Consider the following 22,104-nt stretch of genomic DNA (forward strand, 5'->3'; position numbering starts at 1 on the left):
GATAAATTTGGCATACTATTAATGATAGGGTTAGTTTGATTTAGGGATAGGGTTAGGGGTGTGGTTTAATTTGGTGGTTACAATTTTGTGTTATAGCTTTTAGTTGAAACAAAGGTTAACATTGGTGAATTCATTAGTTTTCACTTTTAATCTTCATATCTAGTGTTCTTCAAAATTGAGAAGTTATATTTGTTATATTTTACATAGTTGTTCTTCTATGCTTAATCTAGTTTTCTATTCTTCTTTTATTTTTACGCTACATGATTCCTTTTAATAATATATCTATGTTATTTTAATTTTATTTCAAAAATATATTAAAATCATTTAAAATATTCATATGTCAAACTTTAACTGATTTGAAAATGGAGAAATAATAAATTTAGTTACATTAACCATATAAAAGAGGCACTACATTGCCAACTTCGGAATAAGTTTAATAAATTTAAAATATTAAATTCTTTTAAATTATTTTATATACAGTCAAAGTTATTGTAATGCATAATCAACTTTTATGTACTAATCTTGAATTTCATGATTGGATGTAATAGATGGTTACACATTTGGAGATGAACTATCTCAATATTTAAAACATTTAGATTAAATATGTCTCTTCATCTATCTTAAGTTATTAAGATATAAAATTTGATATTATTAAGTTTCACGAATTTCATAATTTTTATAAATGCACTAGATTTAATAAACTAAATACATTTGGAATATCTAATAAGTTTAATAAATTTAAGAACTTTAAAAGATTTATAAAAAATTAAAAATTAAAAATATATTTGTTGGAGTACATAAACACTGAGAATGGGGGGGGGGGGGGAGGGTGAATCAATCTTTCAACTACACTAAAAAAATTAACAAGGTCTATTTCAAAAACATAGTTTGAAATGAAACTTGATTTTCTCATACAATCAGATACTTCTGTGTTTGCCTTTTGTTAATCAAGGAAAGTATGCTTTGCAGATTTATGCAAGAAATGAACAAGTGAAATATGTTTGACACACTTGTACAATAGATATAAAAATTGTTATGATAGAGTGAATCTGCAATAAAATCAAATTTGACTGAATAGGTATTAAACTGATAAAATGCAAGCAATCATGAAATTGACAACACATAACACAATATGCACAAGTGGAAAGCCTTCATGGGGTAGAAAAAAAACTCAAAACTTGCCTCACTGGCTTAATAATGATAAAACCATTTATAGTGCCTCACTAGCAAAAATTCATTGCCTCACTGGCATAGTACCAAAATGCATGCCTCACTAGCAATAACCATTACATCAAATAAAAGAGAGTGACAGAGTTTTGACCTCTATTTCAGTGTAAATCATTTCTTGCTTAATCAAGAAGATGTATGTCATGCAATTATGAAAATACTGATAATCAAATTCGGCTCTCAAAATCTCATCTTATTTTATACTTTTTTCTCTCTCTTTCTCTTCAAAATAACATTACTCCACACCATTTTAAAAGACCACGTGAAATGATGTTAAGTTATAGAAGAATAGAAATGACTACTTTATAGTACAACTAAATTTTTTTCAATTGCCAGAGTTTGCTAATTTCATAATGTGTTTTTCTTTGAATAAACTGGATGTTGCTTTTACAAGAAAAACTGTCTTTTTCAATATCGTTCTGGTTTCTCTTAATAAAGAGATAATCAACTTGCAGTTTTCTGAGTAAAGAGTGCATGATAACTAAATCTGTATTAACCAGACTAAGAAATTCAACCTCGTACAAGGATTAAGACCATAATGTTGCACAATGTTTATTTTTGAATAGACAAAGAAAACTAGAATACCAACCATGGTGAAATCCTTAACAAAATGCATGATAACCCAACTTGAACTAAGGAAAACAAAACTACTCATACTTGGGTTATTTTAATTAAACCCACAACACATAATATACTTAACCATAGACAAGTGAAACCAGATAAGGGTTAATCGAAACAAGGATTTAACACCAACAAATATTTTATTATTTGCATATTAAACAAGGCAAACAAATCAAACACAAAAACCTTTTCTTGAATGAACAAATAATGAAAAAGATTAAAGAAAAGAGAACACCTAAACTTTCTTGCACCTATTAAAATTGTTAATACATGTCAAAAACTTGTCACATGATTCCATGCTCGGACCAACAAAATCCACTATCAAACTTTTCACAACTGAAACCGCCTCAGCTAAAACCCTAATTGCTTGAGCTTGTGCCCTATCTCAAGAGATTCCAAAATAAAACTTTCAAAAAGACCTTTGAATATGAGTTTGCCTCTTATGACTTATGCCATTAAACTCTTCAAAAATTTATATCCCTAAGATGGGATATAATTCCATTTTTTTTATTTCAAGTGCCATCTTAATTTCCTTCACCTTGGGCTTTGATCATATGTTTAATGTTCATGACAACTTTGAATTCATAGTGTTTAGAAATGAAACAAGACCTCAAAATTTGCACATATAAATTGAGGTAAACATATAAGTGACAAGTCTTATTATTAAGACCCTTATGCAACTGTGTGCCACCTTTATCATCCTGAATCATATGACCATGCAACCTTTTTCAACTCATGTAACCATATTTGCAAATGATCACAATTTTAGTTGCTTATCACATATACAAGGTTACAAGACCTTATGCATTATAATAAACATCTTGTTATGAATGCTTAATCAAAGAATAAACCGAAGAGGTCATTATGATGTTACTACATATGCCTCAAATTGAAATACCAAACCATAAGATACTGTGATGTAAACCAAGTATACCAAGGGAGATACAATAAAGAGCACCTTATCATCTCATTGTTTTGATATTAATGCTAACACATTGCTAGAGGGTCAACACCTTTGGCGTTGATGTCAAACCAAAAAGTTGTATACAATAAGGTAGAACGCCAAGTTGAAAAATATACCTATCTGTACCAGTTTTGAGAAAATATCACTAGATTGAACATTACAAGTCACACCACTGTCAGATCACCCTGGAATCTCAAATACCAAAATAAGATGCATAATACCATTATACCATTGTCAAGAATACTTCACTGCAATACTTATAAACCACTATACAAGTTGTGACCATAAGCTATGACCTATACAAGCTGTAAACATGTATCAACCAAAAGTATGTATCATGGTCCACAAGCGATGACCTATACAAGCTGTAAACATGTATCAACCAAAAATTTGGTAACCATAAACAAATCATCCAGATCAAGGACTATATCAAAGTCACCACTACAAACTAACAACAATTTCATTGAAAAAGTAAGAAAATAATCACTGCATCATTTCTCCCCCTTTTGACAACAATGCGAAAGGAGAGATAACCAAAAAAGTTGCAAAAGTAAATACATGGTGCATAAGAGTACAACATACAATCACGCAACATAAATCCACTTGAGAAACCAATAATGCCAACACTGCCAACCTCCAAGGGAAACAATAGAGGACAACAATGTAACATAGCATGAGTATAATATCAAGAGAAAGTACAACACCATACCACCAAAAACCTATAACCTCAATTGAAAAAAAGTTGTCCAAAAAGATATCAATACTCAAGAAGGGGACAACCATAGGAACTCCCCTTGAGTAAGTCACTAAATTGTCAATGTAGAGAGGGGCGAGAGTGAACCCCAATTATGTCTCTGAAACATTCAAACACATCTTTAGGCAGAGGCTTAGTGAATATATCTTCAAGTTGTCTTGATGTAGGCACATACTCCAAAACAACCTCATTAAACAAAAAATTTTCTCATTGAAAATGATATTTAATGGAGATATGCTTGGTTTGTGAATGCATGACAGGATTCTTGGAGATATGTATGGTACTTGTATTATAACACATAATTGGCACATGATGAGAAATTTTAATTTTAATTTCTTTTAGAGTTTGTACCATCCAAAGTACCTGAGCACAACATGAGGCAACTGCTATGTATTCCGCTTCAATTATTGAAAGAGAAACTAAATCCTATTTCTTGTTGTACCAGGAAACCAATCTGTTGCCCAAGAAAAAAGATCCTCCACCAGTGCTTTTTTTGTCATCCAAACAACCAGCCCAATCAGAATCAATATATTTTGTTAATGTAAAATCAATATTTCTAGGATACCACAACCCATAGTCAATGGTTCCTTTTATGTACTTAAGTATTCTTCTGACTGCATTCAAATGACTTTGTTAAGGTGATGCCTAAAATCTAGATACCAAGAAGACATATTGCATAATGTTAGGCCTTGAGGTTGCTAAATATAACAAACTGCCAATCATGGATCTATAAATTGTTTGATCCGCAATAGGTGAATCATCAATTTTACTAAATTTACATCTAGTTTCCATTGGAGTATCAACATGTTTACAATCTTCCATTTGAAACCTTTTTAACATTTATTTTGCATATTTGATTTGTGAAATGAAAATGCCTTTTTATAACTGTGAAACTTGTAAGCCAAGGGAAAATGACAATTCCCCAAGGATTGACATTTCAAAATTAAATTTCATATTCTCAGGAAAGGATGTGCATATATCATTATCATTTCTACCAAAGATGATATCATCTACATAAATAACAACAATAAGTATTCCATCACCTTGTAAGGAAAGCAAAGTGTGGAAAAGCCTTCCTAATGTCAATTAGTAGGGAAGATCATACAAGAATACAGTGTAAATTTTTTACAAAATGTTAAGAATAACATAGACAAAAAAAATAGAATCAACACAAAGATAGAACACCAAGGATTGCATGGGAAAACCCTTTCGGGAAAAAACCCACCACCAACAGTTGAACACTTTATTTTCAGTAAATGGATTTACAACAAAGTTTCAGTCTGCATCTATAGGTATTCATTCTCAGATTCAAATGAACATTACAATCAATGCACGAAATCAGTTAACACACAATAGTTATCCAATGGCTTCATATACCAAATTGTCGATAGTTCATTTGAGCAACTGCACCAACGATTGGAAGTATAACCGTCTGCATCGGTTTGCATTCATGAGAAACACAATATCCCACATGCACTAGGAAGTCAGGTCAGTTCATATTCATATACACCGACAAGACCATCTTTAGTGTCCAAGTGTTCACCTTTTGGACTTTAGTTCGAGCACACACCCGTAGTCGGTCTCTACTTCATCGGCCATCAGAAAGACCACAAATGCGTTCCTCTGATCTCCTGATGAACCAGTAGACGACTCCACTAATGCGGCTCCAAACAGGTCGGCTCCATCGGCTCATTGGGATAGCCTTCAATAGGTAGACCCAATCTCTTGATGACCCTAAGACAATTCCATTGGGCCATCGCTAATCCACTTCCATCTTTTCCCCGATCTATGATATTACAGAAGTCGATCAAGGAGGATCCATCAGATGATCAACATATCTTTCCACAAGTCCCTCTGATATCCAACTAATCCCCAATCGCCGAAGGCGATCTCATCAGTCATAGGTATAATAATAATTCAACTCTCTCGATAGCCGATGTCAACCCGATCGCCTAAGACAACTTCATCGGTATTGGTGTAACGCCGAACAAGTCCACCCGATAGCCGATGCTACCCTGATGACCAAAAATGATTTCGTCAGGTCATCGGGATGACTTCAAACTCGCTTCTCTGAGCTCCATTACACTTCAAGACATAGGAAGACAGACTCATCGGGTATCGGTATAGCAAACTGAAACCACTCCCGATGACCGATACCTAATCTGATATGTTGAGTTCATCGGCAAAGGTTATACCGATAGAGCTCACAAATTTTCTTCACACCGTTTCATCGGCCAGAGTTAACCCAATCAATATGAACAAAGGTCAAGTGAATTAGAGGCACATTTCCAACACACCTTTAGTTTTAAAATAGAGATTGCTATCAACACCACCTTTTGTGAAGCCCTGATCCTATAGATGTTTGTCCAACCTTGAGTACCAAGTTGTAGGAGCTTGTTTAAGCCCATACAAATCCCTTTTCAACCTGTAGACAAAATCACCTTCACAAGAAAATCCTTCAGGTTGTTCAATGTAAAATTCCTCATCAATAAAACCATTAAGAAATGGTCAAGTGAATTAGAGGCACATTTCCAACACACCTTTAGTTTTAAAATAGAGATTGATATCAACACCACCTTTTGTGAAGCCCTGATCCTGTAGATGTTTTTCCAACCTTGAGTACCAAGTTGTAGGAGCTTGTTTAAGCCCATACAAATCCTTTTTCAACCTGTAGACAAAATCACCTTCACAAGAAAATCCTTCAGGTTGTTCAATGTAAAATTCCTCATCAATAAAACCATTAAGAAATGCAGATTTAACATCCATTTGATAAACTTTAAAGTTCTTATAAACCGAGAAAGAAAGGAACAATCTGATTGCTTCTCATCTTGCTACAAGAGAAAATGTTTCACATAATCAATACCCTCTACTTGAGAGTATCCTTTACAGACCAGCTTGGCTTTGTTTCTTTCCACTTTACCATTTTCATCCAGTTTGTTCCTAAATACCCATTTAACCCCATTGACATTTTTGTCCTTAGGCCTAGGCACCAATTCCCAGGTTTTATTTTTCTCAATTCGAGCAAGTTATTCTTCCATTGCCTTGATCTAACAATCATCTTTACTTGCTTCAGTATAACTTTTAGGTTCCATTTAAGAAATCAAACATATATTAGCAGAATGTATACCTATTTCAGTAAGTTTTCTTCTTCTCTGAAAACCAATATTTTTATCACCTAAAATCTGGCTTTGTGGATGATTTTTCTACAAATATTTTGGCATAGTTTTTGACACATTTTTAGGAGGACTCTCATGAGTTTCTTTTTCTTCTTCTTTTACTGATTCTTGTTTAGAATCAGATTGTTCGGAATTTGATTTATTTTCAACAATCTCTTCTGGCACATGAGGCTACATATTTTCATCAACCTTAACATTAGAGGTTTCAACCATTCTATGAAGTCTTTTATTAAAACATTTGTATGCTTTTTAATGTGTTGAATACCCTAAAATATACCCTCGTCACATCTAGACTCAAATTTGCCTAGATTTTCCTCATCCCTTTTTATAAAGCATTTCCTACCAAATATTTTAAAGTAAGCAACATTGGCAGGATGACCATACTAGAGTTCATATGAGGTTTGTTTACAATTTACTCTAAGTTTAACTCTGTTTAAAGTATACATAACTGTATGAACAACTTCTTTCCAATAAATATCAAGCAATTAGGAACCTTGTAACATAGTTCTTGCAAGTTCTTTGACAATTATATTCTTTTGTTCAACCACACCATTTTTTTGTGGTGTTTTGGCTGTAGCAAATTGTCATTTTATACCATGTTGTTCGCAATAATCTGCATTCTTTAGAAAGAAACCTATCTCCTTTATCAATTCTCAAGCATTTTAGTTTAAGATCAAACTCTTTCTCTACCATTTTTCTAAACACCTTAAACCTATCAAAGGCTTCATGTTTGTGCTTTAGAAAAGTGACCCAAGTCATCCTTGAGTGGTCATCTACAAACAACATAAAATATCTTTCACCATTTAAATCCTTAGTCCTAGTAGGACCATAAAGATCAATATGTACAATCTGCAAGGATTTCGTAGAAGTATGCTCCTTATATTTGTAACTACTTTTTGTAAGTTTGTCATGCTGACAATTAGAGCATATACCATTTTTCAAGTTTACTAATGATAGGCAAATTTCTAACATTATGATATTTTCTTACTTTAATAAGATTATCAAAAATCAAATGACCAAGTCTTTTGTGCCAAAGCCATCTTTCCTTTATTTGTCCCATCTAACATACACTAGAGTTTACATTAAACTTTGTTCCTAAAATACTATAAAAATTGCTCTTTCCCTTAGAAATTGTTTTGCCTTACTACTTTTTAATTTCACAAGCATTGTTGTCAAATGTGACATGAAATCCACTATCACAATTTTGACTAACACTTAATAAATTGTGTTTAAGTCCTTCAACAAAATATCATGGATTTGAGCTTTACCATCAAGTAATATTTAAAGTACCTTTTCCCTTGATTTGACCTGTGGTATTATCACCAAGTTTCACCACACCACCGTTATAATCTTCTAGAATTATAAATTTCTTCTTATCTCTTGTCATGTGGTTAGAACAACCACTATCAAGGATCCATGAATCCTTCTTTTTGGTATGCAATGCAACTTGTATGTACAAAGATCTCTTAATGGCCTTAGGTATCCAAACTAACTTAGTCTTTAAGCTTTCCTTTAAGGGATGAGTTTGAGTATTAAACCTATAAAATTTAGCTACATGGCCAAATTTGTTACAATTATAGCACCTCATGTTATTTGACATCTTAAAGGAATCCTCAAAAACTAAGTGAGATCTTCTATAAATGTTTATCACATTACTACCTTATGCCCATATTGATTACAATAAAAACAATAACTTGAAAAGTATGATCCAAACCTTTGAAACACATTACCTCTAGCAAACTGTGTCTTTGAGAAATTTTTAGACTTGTTAAAACCAGAGAAGACCTTGTTGTTATGTTTCTACATTTCAACATCTTTAGAACATTCACCTTTATAGCCAAGATTTGTTTCATCAAAGGTTGACTTTTTTTTATTTAGTAGATCATCAAATCTGCTATTGTCAGATCTTTCTAGTTTTTGTTTGAGATTAGTGACCTCAACTGCAAGATCTTGACAAGTTTTGTTTTTATTTTCTAATTCTTTTCTGCTATCTACTAGTCATGTTTCTAAATTAATATTTTATTGATCAAAATTAGTAATAAGTTTACTACTTTTGTCAAGTTCCTTTTTAAGCCTTTTTATTTCCTTTAAGGCACATAAGAGTTCTCTTTTCTAAATCAATTTCACCATGTTGATAATCATTTGTAGTATTCTTATTCTTATTAGGTTGATTAGTGGCGGCAGTTATTTCTGCCATGAAGAGAATTTCCTCCTCATCATTAGAGAATTTAGGATTGCTTGCCAAACTATCTAAGCCTTTGATATAATTATTTCTTTTCTTGAAGTTAAAATGTGGTGTAGGAGCACCTAACCCAAACATACACCAGGAGGTTAAAGATCATGTCATGAATCATTTCACTCATATTTGAGTTTATATGGTCATTTTAATGTATTTTGAGTCATTTTGTGAAGCATTGTAAGACATTTGTTCAAGATGTGTATTTGAGTCCTAATATGGTCTAGGAGGTCACATTGTGCAAATATGCCCATGGAAGGGTAAATAGGATGTAAAATTTTGTTTTGATTCCATCTAAATGTATTTCAAGTGCACAAGCAAAGATTAAGGGTCATATTTATCAAAATGTCAAAATTGTCAATTGTGTCAAAAAAGTTGTCAAGCACAAATTGCATTATAAAGTTGCAAACCAAGAATGTAATTGGTCTTAGGTAGTTGTAACTTCCATATGGATGTGTGGAGGTTATAAAAACCATCCTTTGGTCGAATCCAATGGGTGTGTGTAATATTGGAGGAAGGAAATGAATAATATTTGAAGTTTTTACACACTCCACATTGTTTTCTGGGTATTGCAGTCTGATCATTCACATTTTTCTTTATGAAAAATCATTGGTATCCATTGGAAATGTATTGGATATGATAATGGCATGAGTTAAATTTGTTTTCCCTTTGGTTTCATTCAATTCCAATCAGTTTGAAGCAAGTTATGCAAGATTTGGTGAAAACTGTCAAAAAACCCTCCAAATTGGGGTTTGTGGAGAGTTTCACTAAAATCTTTTGATTTCACCATTGGAAATTGTTGTAACTTTGGTGTTTGATAGAGGTTTGAACTATCTTTCAAATTAATTCAGTTTCAATGTGATTGGTTAAGTATTTAATGAGATATTTGATGCCCTAGGCGGACTGGGTATGCACATTTCTTGTTTTTTCTGTAATAGTCAAAAAGGTCTCGGTACAGAGGGAATAACTTTCAAATGAACCGTTGGATCGTTCTCAATTTTGGATATGGTTTTAGAAACCTAGTTTTCTACAGCCTCATCGAAGCGATCTTCCAAATATTCTCAGGTTTTAAAGTTATTAATAACTGAGTACGGGTATATCAAACTGTCATTAACCGGGACAGCATAATGCATTTTTGGTCTTGATTAATGTTCAAGGGGTTATAAAATGATATGATGGATTTGATATTGGATTGGTTGGTTGATATTAATATTATTTTGGACTGTATAATGATGATTATGATCAGATTATGCCTCTAATGCAAGTGAAGATGTTGTGTTGAGATTGGAACTCCATGTTGATTTGGGGTTCTTGAAGGGTTTTTCATGATGCTCCGCATCAAAATGTTTCATTTTTCTCTTTTTGTCTTTATCTATATCATTAGCTTTTGATTATGCATACTTTGCTGCAAAATGTCCAACTTTACTGCAGTTAAAGCACTTAAAAGGGAGTTTCCCTTTGTATTTATATAAACCCTTCTTGAGTCTCCCTACAATGTTTAATTCTTCCTCATCTGAAATTTCAAAATCAGTGTCAACTAATTTTTCCTGTTTAATAGTTTTAAAAGTTGTTTCCTTACTAGTGAAAACCTCATTTCGAGTTCTCATTTCACATGTTGTAAATGTTCCATGCAATTCATCTAATGTAAATTTCTTTATATCCTTTGCCTCTTCTACAACTGAGACTTTTGAATCATATCTAGAAGGTAAGGATCTAAGAACCTTTTTGACAACAATAGGCTCATCAACAGTCTCACCAAGGCCTCTCATTACATTAACTGTTTCATCTACCCTGAGTAGATATTCTTCAATTTTTTCTTCCTTACTCATTTTAAGACTTTCAAAATTTTCCCTAAGTGTTTGAAATTTGGCTTCCTTAATTTTATCATTACCTTTGTAAACATTATTCAGTTTATCCCAAACTTTCTTAGCACTTTGACAATGCATTACCTTAACAAGAATATCATTAGTTACACTAGAAAGAATGAAATTTTTGGAATTTGCATTGCTTTCATAGGCCTTTTCTTCATCAGGTGTAGAAGGTCCTCTAGAAGGTATTGTATAGTCATTTTCAACTGACTTCCAAGCTTTATAACCCAAAGAAGACAAATAGGTCTCCATTTTGAGACACCTAAAAGGAAAATTATTTCCATAAAATAAAGGTGCTTTAGATGGAAAGGTAATGTCTTGTGTAGTCATTGTACTCACTATCAGGGTCACCTCGAAGTTGTTTAAAACTTATGGACATGGGAACCTTGCTCTAATACCACTTGTTGGACTATGAAAATACTGAGAAGGGGGGGGGGCGGTGAATTAGTGTTACATCTACACTAAAAAATTTAATAAGGACTACTTCAAAAGGGTAAATACATGAACCTGTGTCACACTTTTGACCAACTATGGGTAGTTCAACCAGACTACAACTAGGTCGTGTGGTGCTGAAATGGTGCTAGGAGTCCGGCTGGACTATCGGTTATATAAACCGATATTTTTCCCACCGATCCCCATTTGCACCCTAAGGAGCTTTGAGAGTTCGACCAGACTCACAAGGAGCTTATTTCCAACCCTCATTTTTCCATGTAGGTTTTTTTTTTTTCCTTTTTTGTTTTGTTTTGTATTTGTAATTAAAAAATTTATATATTTATTGCTATAATAATTTTTATTGAATAGTTTATCAATTTTAAAAAAAAATTTAGAATGAAAATATTAGAAAAATATTAAAAAAACTTTAAACCTAGCAAAATTAAAAAAATTAATTAGAAAACTATCAACAAAATTTTTAGAATGAAAACATTAGAAAACTATTAAAAAAATGCACATATACCTATTAAATAATTAAAAAAAATTCATTTTCTCATTACCCTTACATATAAACCATAAAAAATTATAATCAATACACTGTACACAAAAAATAAATCCCTGTACCCATACAAAGACATAGACACATATATCTACACCTACACCCACACCCAGACTCACGTTCACATACATACAAATACACATACACACACATACATAGATGTACATGTGTGTGCATGTGTATGTGCGAGTATGTATGTATGTACGTGTATATATATGTATGTGTGTATTGTAAAGTTCTGATGCCAATAGTTAATAAGATGAGAGGGGGGGGGGTGAATCATACAAACTTGTTCAATATATTCAACAGATTCAACCTCGGTAGCTTATACTTCAGAATATGTAACCAAAACTGTAAAACATTCAAACTCATGAACATATAACATCACAACACATATAACACCAAATTTAACATGGAAACCCAAATAGGGAAAAACCATTGTGGGATTTCGGACCCACTAAGAAATATACCCTTCTAGAGTATGCTCGGTTAAAAGCTAATCTTGTTAAAGATTACAAACACATTGCTAGATGTGACCCAGTTAAGGGATTTCCCTCAGACTTGTTAGAGTCTTGCACTTTGTTAGAAGTGACCTTGTCAAAGGATTTCAAACACTCATTTAGAATGTTACCTTGCTAGAGGGTTTACAAATAAGACTGTTAGGTCCACTCGGTTAAGAGATTTCCTGTCACTTACAAAATAAATAACAGTAATAAAAAATATTTGCAACTTCACATCTGAAATGCTAAAGCAAATTCTATTTGCTTAAAACAATCTTGTCATAAGACTTATCTTTTCCCTTGTTGGGCTTGTCAATCTGTTCTTCAATCAGATCTTCAAGCTTCTGAGCTTGGTAAACAATCCCGTAGCATCACTATGCATACATTTGTCCACATTCATTGTTTATCAACAATTCTTTATTTATAAACAATTTCTAATTGCTTAATCTCCTTGATCACATTTCCCATGATCAATCTTAGCCATCAGATCATCAAACTTTGACTAGGTTCAATGTATCCTTTGATCTGAAAAACGTTTTACCTCACCTTGGAACTTGCATTCCTTCCTAGGAGCTTGTGCTAGGGTATTGCAGTTCAATCTGTGTTGTAGATATTCCTCTTGATTTTCCATTGCCATAGATTCTTAACGATCTTCTTGCACAACATACCAATCATTTATTCATCTCCATCTCATCAGCATCCTTCATTAAATAATGCTTTTATCCATCCAATGCGATTTACTATAACTCAGTTGTTACTCGGTTAATACTGAACTTCACTCAGTAGACATTCTGCCTTCTTTAACTGATATCGATAACCTTAGGGTTTACCGACTAGGTTCTTTGCTCGGTGACATAGTACAGTATTAAACTTATAATCAGCAACATATGTAGGATATCAAAAACAATAAAAAACAACATGATCTCATCATTGTCTAACTCAGTAATAGTTGCCCATTGAATAACTTATTTCTCCCCTTTATTATCACATTGTTTCTACGTCTCTTACCGACCTCTTAATACTCATCAAAACATACTTCTCAAAATACGACAACATCATATTGAATCAGAAAATCAATTTCTTGACATCAATGACAAAATAATATTATTAAGACAGTAATCATCCTTCTTCAGTTATATCAATAATCTCCAACAACCTTCTCAATATCCTGATTGAAATACCAACAATCTCCTTTCTATTGTAATGCCAACATGTATATGTGTGTGTATGTACGTATGCATGCATGTGTATGTGTACATGTGTGTATGGGTGTATGTGTGTGTACATGCATGCATGCATGCATATATGTATGTATGTGTGTTTATGTGTTTATACATAGACACATACATACACATACACACACACACATACATATATATACACGCACACACATAAACATATATACATACATACATGCATACGCCAACATGCATATATATAGACATACATACATTCATACACACATGTACACACACATACATGTACATACACATACACACATGCATACATACACATGCACATACACTTACATACATAGATACAAACATGCACACATAAATGCACATACATACATACATACACACACATACATCCACATCCACATACACATGCATGCACGCATGCATACATACACATACACACATATGTGCACATGTACACATGCATACACATATGTACACACATACATATATATATGTATGCGTGTACATATGCATGTATGTATGTATGTATGTGTGTACATATGCATGTGTACATGTATGTGTGTACATATACGTGTATGCATGTGTACATGTGCACGTATGTGTGTATGTGTATGCATGCATGCATGCATGTGTATGTGTGTATGTGGGTGTATGTGTGTGTGTATGTATATATGTTTATGTGTGTATTTGTGTATGTATGTATGTACATGTATGTGTGTATGTGTATGTGTATGCATATGTGTATCTGTAGCGTCATAAAATTGTGACCTTGCAATTTTCGACCGTATTTGGGTCTTCACATTGGCAGAGGAATCCCTAAGCCTGATTGGAGACTCGAGACATGCTCAAAACACCTAAAAATTGCACCCCGCACTACTTTTTGTCATTGTGTGTCCTAAATTACGACAGAACAGGGGCGTGGCACCCTTGTCCTCCTAAGACAAGGGGTGTGGCGCCCCTGTCCCTGCCCTATTTTGGACCTCCCTTGACCTAATCCTGCATTGGGTTTGTCAATTGTGAGCGGGAAAAAGTTTTCCTATGTCCGTCTAAGATGAAAAATTAGTTAAAAACCCCTAATTGACAAGTATATAAGGAGTGTTTCCCCTCCTATTTGCATAAGCAAAAATTAAGTTCAATAAGCGAAATCAAGCATAAGCGATCATAAGGAAAAATTACAAAGTGACATTGTCATCAAGCATTCAAACATTCTTTCAAGAATTGAGCATTTCAAGTCTCCTTTCAAGGATAGGTGTTGCATTCAAGTCAAGGATTCAACCATTGAAGAGGAGATCCCTATCAACATACTTTTCTATATATCCTTTCAATCAATTCTATCAACATTTCAATTGCATCCTCTCTTGAGGTGACTTTTACTTCAAACATTTCCTTTCACTTACTTGCAAGTATTTTCAATCACTTGGTTAATTCCAAAATGGGGTTTGACATAAAGGCAAACCCCCAATCCCAACAACATTTCCTCTCTTTTTGGTGTGTAGGTTGCAGGTGTGCAGCTGTAATTGTAGGTTTAAGCTTCATTATCAGATATGAAAAAACCTTTTTTTTGCACATGGATTTTTTTGGAGGACCAAGTACACTTTCAACCCGGTCCCGACAACTTTTGCTCGAATTTATAGGAGAGCTTCGTCTTGACATCTTACTGCTAATTCCAGGTGCACAACTTCATCCCGCATCTCTATCTCAAGATATAATCGTTTCTTTGTCATCTTCATACTTAGTCTCAATTCGCTTAATTCAACTTGTCTATTTTAAGAGAGGGTTACTTTACTTTCCAAATTGATTGTCAATTCCCTACAATTCACTTAGGATTCAATCTCTTTCCATTGGGATTGGATCTAGAGAATTCAACCCCCCTCTTTTAAATGTAATGTGCGTGAGAAATTGAAGGGAATCCCTTGTGAAACTTTCACTCCTTTCTTAAGGAGGGTAAAGCTTTCCATTTGATCTCCTCTCATTACCTTTTCATCCTATTACATTTTGGTGAACCCGACGTCTTACATGCTTAACATTAAAAATTATTGCATATTTTTCATTTACAAGTTTATTTTTCTTGCAAAACTTAGTGGTTAATTCAATCAAACCCTAGTTAAAATTAAAGTTGAACTTGTGTTTTGCAAAAAATGCTATCTATTGTCTTCAATTTGAAAATTACATTACTTGTCAAATTCAATTTCTTCATTGTCTTGTTCAAATTGCAAATCAAATTTACAAAATTAAGTGGTTAATTGTCAAAACCCTAATTTTCAAAAATCAACTTGAACTTGTGCAAAAATTGGATTCACCTTGAATTTTCAGATTTAGGACTATTTTCAGACTTGTCTTCTTGCCTAAAATTCAAATTTTTAATTTCCCTCCTTTTTCCAAAATTCAAAATTTCAAAATTCAGTGGTTAGACCCCAAAACCCCAATTTTCAAATTTTCTTGGATTTTGTGCAAATTTCAATCAATTTTAATTTTCTAAATATCATTCAAGGTGGCCCTATCCATTAGGTTTGACCTTTTTCAAATTTGCAATTCAAATTCTTATCTTTTTCAAAACCTTAATAGGGTCTTATTTTGACATTCAAACCTTAGTTTCGCCTATCTACAGTTCGTAAAATCAACCAAGCTTTTGGGGTTACCTCTCAACTCATCGTAGCTTCCGTCCCTAAAATTTTTTGAAAAAGTTGGGAGGACCAGGTACACTTTCAACCTGGTCCTCAGCTTTTTTCCCAAAATTTCAGGAGACTTTTATGACTGTATTTAATTGCTTAAATCCAAAAAATTGGCTGATTTTGTCGAATTTTGATCCCTCTAAAATAAAAAGTACTTCCCAATTTCAACATCACAACTTTCAAGGAAACATTTAAAATTAAGTGGTTAATTGTAATTTGCCCTGAATTTAAAATCTTAATTTTGTCAATTTTAATTTTTAAATTAAGTGGTATCCCATTGGCCCTAGTTTTAAATTTCAATTTCTTTCATCATAAGTTTTCTGGGAAATTGTGTCATTTCTTCTTTCTACAAAGTTCAAATTGTATAATCATCATTTTCTTGAATTTTGCATTATTCAATTTTGTAAACTTTGTTCCCAAAATTCAAAATTCAAATTCAAATTTCAAAATTTCTCTCTAGTGCATGAGTTTTACCACTATTAGTCCTACCTATACTATCCCCGTTAGACGAAGCATTAGAATTAAGGCTTCCCAAGGTTTAATTTCGAAAGAGATGGAGCCTAATTTAGGTGACTCCTTCAATGAGGATATGGCTAATTCTTCCCATCCTAATAACATCCCTATCTACCCAATTGATGATGCCAATGATGAAGAAGAAGCTTTGACTAGAGTTTCCATTCCTACTTTCACTTCAAACATCATGGCTTCATCAACTCAAAATGTAATACCTACAACCATTAGTCATGGGGGCAATCCCTCTTCCTCAATCAATCCTCCATCTTTATCTATGCCTTCAATGAGTATTCCTATTGTCTCTCAACCAATCAATGTGACACAAGGGGGCAATTCATCCAATCATTCTATCCCTCCTTTTAGTGTCCCATTTCCAACTCAATCATCACCCATACCTAATTACCATAGTGTTCCACCACCGTATTCTCAATCAATGCCTTCTTTCACCAACATCACACCACCTTATCAATCAAACATGTCTAACATAAATTCTTCAACCGAAGCAACCATTAATAGCCTTGCCCAAACTGTGTCATCATTGCAATAACAAATCGCCTCTATGAGTCAATCCAAGTTTAGTGTGTCCACATTTGATGTTGTGAACCCACTTTCTCTTGATATGGTTAGAGTTGTCCCTCCTAAACATGTTGAATTCCCTCAACCCAAACTCTATAATGGAAAAGGTGATCCTTTAACACATGTCAAAACATTCCAAACTTTGTGTACTGACTTTGCTTATGATCAAAGATTGCTTGCAAAATTGTTTACTAAAACACTAAGAGATAATGCTTTACAATGGTATTTCTCTTTGCCTTCTTATTCTATTACTTATTTTCAACAATTAGCAAATGCTTTTATTCAACAATTTCAAAATAACATAGGTCCTAAAATCACTTTGATTGATTTAATGCATTGTAAACAAGGCGTTAAAGAAAAAGTGACCGATTTCATTGGTAGATATAAGCATTTGTGTTCTCAAATTTCTTTTCCAGCGCCTGATAATGATATTCAAATACTTTTCATTTCTAATTTGCAAAAAGACATTCGGGACAAACTTCTCCTTTCTAAGTTTACTTCCTTTCCACAGTTGTGCGCAACACTTCACAATTATCAACTGACTATGAGTCAACTAGAGCAATCTACTCCTATTTCTCTGAGTGATAAGGGTGAGAGTGCTTAACAACTATTTGCGAAGTTCAAACTGAATAAAAGCTTCATCAAATTCAATAACACCATCAACAACAACAACAATGTGAATGCTACAACAAGTGTGCCTCCTATTTCTAAATTTTTCAAAAGAGAAAGACAATGTACTCCTTTGAATGAATATTTGCATAGCATCATGTCTTAGTTATTACAAAGAAATGTTATCAAACTTCCTCCAATAAAACCAGTTGACCCTTCTAAGGCAACCTCACCTTACTTTGATAATAATTCTTTTTGTCAATTTCATCATCAACCTGGTCACGAAACTGAGAAATGTTTTGAATAAAGAGTAAGATTCAAGACCTGATTGATAATAATACTATATCTGTGGTAGGTGTGAATGATAAGGAAAATAAATCAGTAGCTCCTCCTAATCAAAATCTTAAGATTTTCACTGATCCTTTACTCTCTCATACATCTAATGTGATTGAGACTGAACATACCTCTTTCTCTCCCTCTGATTTCACTACCACAACTCCAAATTTGGTGAATATGGTAGAGAAACAAGAAACACCTAAGAATCCATGTATCACATTTAACCCTAGTGAGACCATTAGAGCACCTGATGGCCCTTTATACATAGTTGTGAAGATCCAAGACAAACCTTGTCGTGGTGTGCTTATTGATCCCTCTTGCATGGTTAATGTCATCACTGAAGAATATCTTTATACTTTGCATTTGCATACACCAATCTATGATGACACTAATGTGGTCGATAAGTTATTTGATGGATTTTGTTGTCCTACCATTGGTTCTATCAAACTCCCTATTGAGGTTCACACTAAATCTATAGATATCAACTTTGTTATCATTCCTTCATTTGAACAATTCCGTGTGAAGTTAGGCTACCCTTGGCTATCTTCCATGAAGTCTATTTATTCTCCAATCCATAAGTGTTTGAAATTTCCCCATAATGGATAAATCATAACTGTTAACCATAGCTTATTTTGACCAATCGAAGAAGGCTAGGTGTTCCTATTGATTACTTTTGACCTCAACATGAATTTCAATCTCTTCCACCGAGAAGTGATGATCTCTTTCAATCCTATCAAAAATGGAAGAAAGATATGATCTTATCCTTAAGCAAATCTCGCACTCCAAAACTTGATATTCCCTGATGATGAAGTTCTTCCCCTAATGGATAGAACTAATCTTCCTCCTAAGGAATATTCCCAACCCATTCCTATGGATGAAACGATGCCTTCTCCTAAGAAGAACAATAATATTTTTCCTAAGGTTAGAACTGTACCTCCTCCTCATGATGGACTTGGTCTCCTTCCTACACCGAACATTCCTTCTTTATATGGCGCAGTTCCACCTCCTTGCCCTTATAGAGAGAAGAGGACTGCCTCTCCTCTTGTTCAACCTAAAAGACCTCAACCCAACCATCCAACTATTAAAGATGAAAAAATTCCTCCTTCAACCAATATTCCTCCATCTTCTCAGCCTTCTGCTAAGACTTGATGGAATCATTGTGCGAGAGAACACCGATGAAAATGTCATAGTCGAGCTCGTGAAGCTATTCAATCTCCTAAAACACCAACACTTGACATAGTTCCCTTTTCTCCTAAGCAAGATGTTGAACCTAAATCTCCAAATCATAAATTGCAAAGAACATGTGATGGTTTTACTTCTATTCATGTTAGAGATCCTCTTTCTATAAATCTTGATGAAGAAATAGGTGAAAATGTTATTCATGATGGCAATACAACTCCTAATGCTTTTGATAGTGAACATGAATATGTTAATATTTACAAACATTTATCTACAGAATTTTCAAAAGCCTTAATCCTAGATCCTAGAAATGAACAAAGTGACTTAGCACATGAGCAAACTCCTTGTTTGGACCTTATGATAGCTCCATTTGTTATGCTCGATGTCACTCCTCTAGCTTGTTTCCCACCTTCCCGAAATAGTGATCAACAAGACCAGGAGGTGGATGTTGTGCTATACTAGCTACATTAGCACCATAGATCCTCTACCTTTCTCTTTTCTTGCTCTTTTGTGACCATTCTTCTATGTGTATCCCTATTATTCTATTTTCCCTAGTGATGTCTACTTGAGGATGATGCAAAGAATTTAGATCTCTTTTGGTCTCTTTCATGTTGACTCAAAACACACATGTGTTCCCTTTCTTCCAAGGTTGTTTCCTTTCTCTGGGAATTAGGACTATTCTATGCATTTATATACATGATATACATGAGTTATCATACAACACACTGACCCCAAGGAAAGAGAAGCCACCTTGTGCTTTGTGTTTTGTGTTCATTATCCTTGGGTTTATTCCTCGATTGGGGGATAAATCCATGCGATAACGTGCTCTCTCTCTCTCTCTCTCTCTCTCTTTGGTGTATCCTACCTTAAAGCAATCACTCCCAATAAGGCATGCACGATCGCTTTAACGTGGCAGCATACACTTCGCTCATATTTTCCTTCTTGATACTTTAAGTTACTTAGTGAACTTGTCTTTGCTTTGTAATTTTTGGTATCCCTACTTTTCATGACTCATAGTGAGGAGAACCTTGCTACTTGTAGTCATGGTTCTCTCCCTTTTGATCTTCCCTTTTACTTCATCAATCGAAGTTGTAAGATACTTAGTCCACTTGGGGCTTGATGTATCTTGCCTCCTTGATGTGGTGAAATTATTTCAATCTTGTTTCCTTATACTTTACCAGCATTATTAGCACATGCTTATACTCCTGCTAAAGTGGGGGTTAAATGTAGCATCATAAAATTGCGACCTTACAATTTTTGACCGCATTTGGGTCTTCACATTGGTAGATGAATCCTTAAGCCTGATTGGAGACTCGACACATTCTCAAAACACTTAAAACTTGCACCCCCGCACTGCTTTCTATCAGTGCATGTCCTAAATTAGGGCAGGATAGGGGTGTGGCGCCCCTGTCCCTACCCTATTTTGGGCCTCTCTTGACCCAATCCTACATTGGACTTGTCAATTGTGAGCGGGAAAAAGTTTTCCTATGTCGGCCTAAGATAGAAAATCGGTTAAAAACCCCTGATTGGAAAGTATATAAGGAGCATTTCCCCTCCTATTTGCATAAGCATAAATTAAGTTCAATAAGTGAAATCAAGCATAAGCGATCATAAGGCGAATTTACAAAGTGACATTTCCATCAAGAATTCAAGAATTCTTTCAAGCATTGAGCATTTCAAGTCTCCTTTCAAGGCTAGGTGTTTCATTCAAGTCAAGGATTCAACCATTGAAGAGGAGATCCCTATCAACATTCTTTTCCATATATCCTTTCAATCAATTCTATCAACATTTCAATTGCATCCTCTTGAGGTGACTTTTACTTCAGACATTTCCTTTCACTTAATTGCAAGTATTTTTAATAACCTGGTTAATTCCAAAACGGGGTTTGACCCGAAGGCAAACCCCCAATCCCAACAACATTTCCTCTCTTTTCTGTGTGTAGGTTGTAGGTGTGCACCTGTAATTGGAGGTTTAAGCTTCATTTTCAAAGATAGTAAAACCCTTTTTGATGCCCAGATTTTTTGGAGGACCCAGTACATTTTCAACCCGGTCCCCACAAATTTTGCTCAAATTTGTAGGGAAGCTTCGTCTCGACATCTTACTGCTAATTCTAAGTGCACATCTTCATCTTGCATCTCTATCTCAAGATATAATCATTTCTTTGTCATCTTCATACTTAGTTTCAATTCGCTTAATTCAACTTATCTATTTTAAAAGAGGGTTGCTTTACTTTCCAAATTCATAATCAATTTCGTACAATTCACTTAGCATTCAATCTCTTTCCATTGGGATTGGATCTAGTGAATTCAACCCCCCTCTTTTAAATATAATGTGTGTGAGAAGTTGAGGGGAATCCTTTGTGAAACTTTCACTCCTTTCTTGAGGAGGGTAAACATTTTCATTTGATCTCCTCTCATCACCATTTCACCCCATTACAATATGTGTATGTGTATGTACATGTATTTAATTTTAAAACATTTCTTTAAAATAATTTGTATATGTGTATGTACACATGTATTTAATTTTAAAGTTTCTTTAAAGTAATTTGTATCAAATGTTTCAATTACTTCAAATTGTACTTTAAATTACAATTGTATATCATTTTGAAATTTTTTTGAATTAGTTTAAAATAGTTTTCAGAATTAGTTTGAATTGTTTAAAATAGTTTTGAATAATTAT

The 22,104-nt window shown here is 33.8% G+C and overlaps 1 protein-coding gene across 1 annotated transcript; it reads right to left on the reverse strand.

Moving 5' to 3' along the window:
• Positions 1-10,369: 10,369 nt before the first annotated feature.
• Positions 10,370-11,098, reverse strand: LOC131073209 (uncharacterized). The gene has a single exon (XM_058009597.1). The coding sequence runs from the start codon at positions 11,096-11,098 to the stop codon at positions 10,370-10,372; it is 729 nt and encodes a 242-aa protein (XP_057865580.1).
• Between the last annotated feature and the right edge of the window lie 11,006 nt (positions 11,099-22,104).

This window comes from Cryptomeria japonica, chromosome 2 (genome assembly GCF_030272615.1).
Source record: "Cryptomeria japonica chromosome 2, Sugi_1.0, whole genome shotgun sequence".
NCBI lineage: Eukaryota > Viridiplantae > Streptophyta > Pinopsida > Cupressales > Cupressaceae > Cryptomeria > Cryptomeria japonica.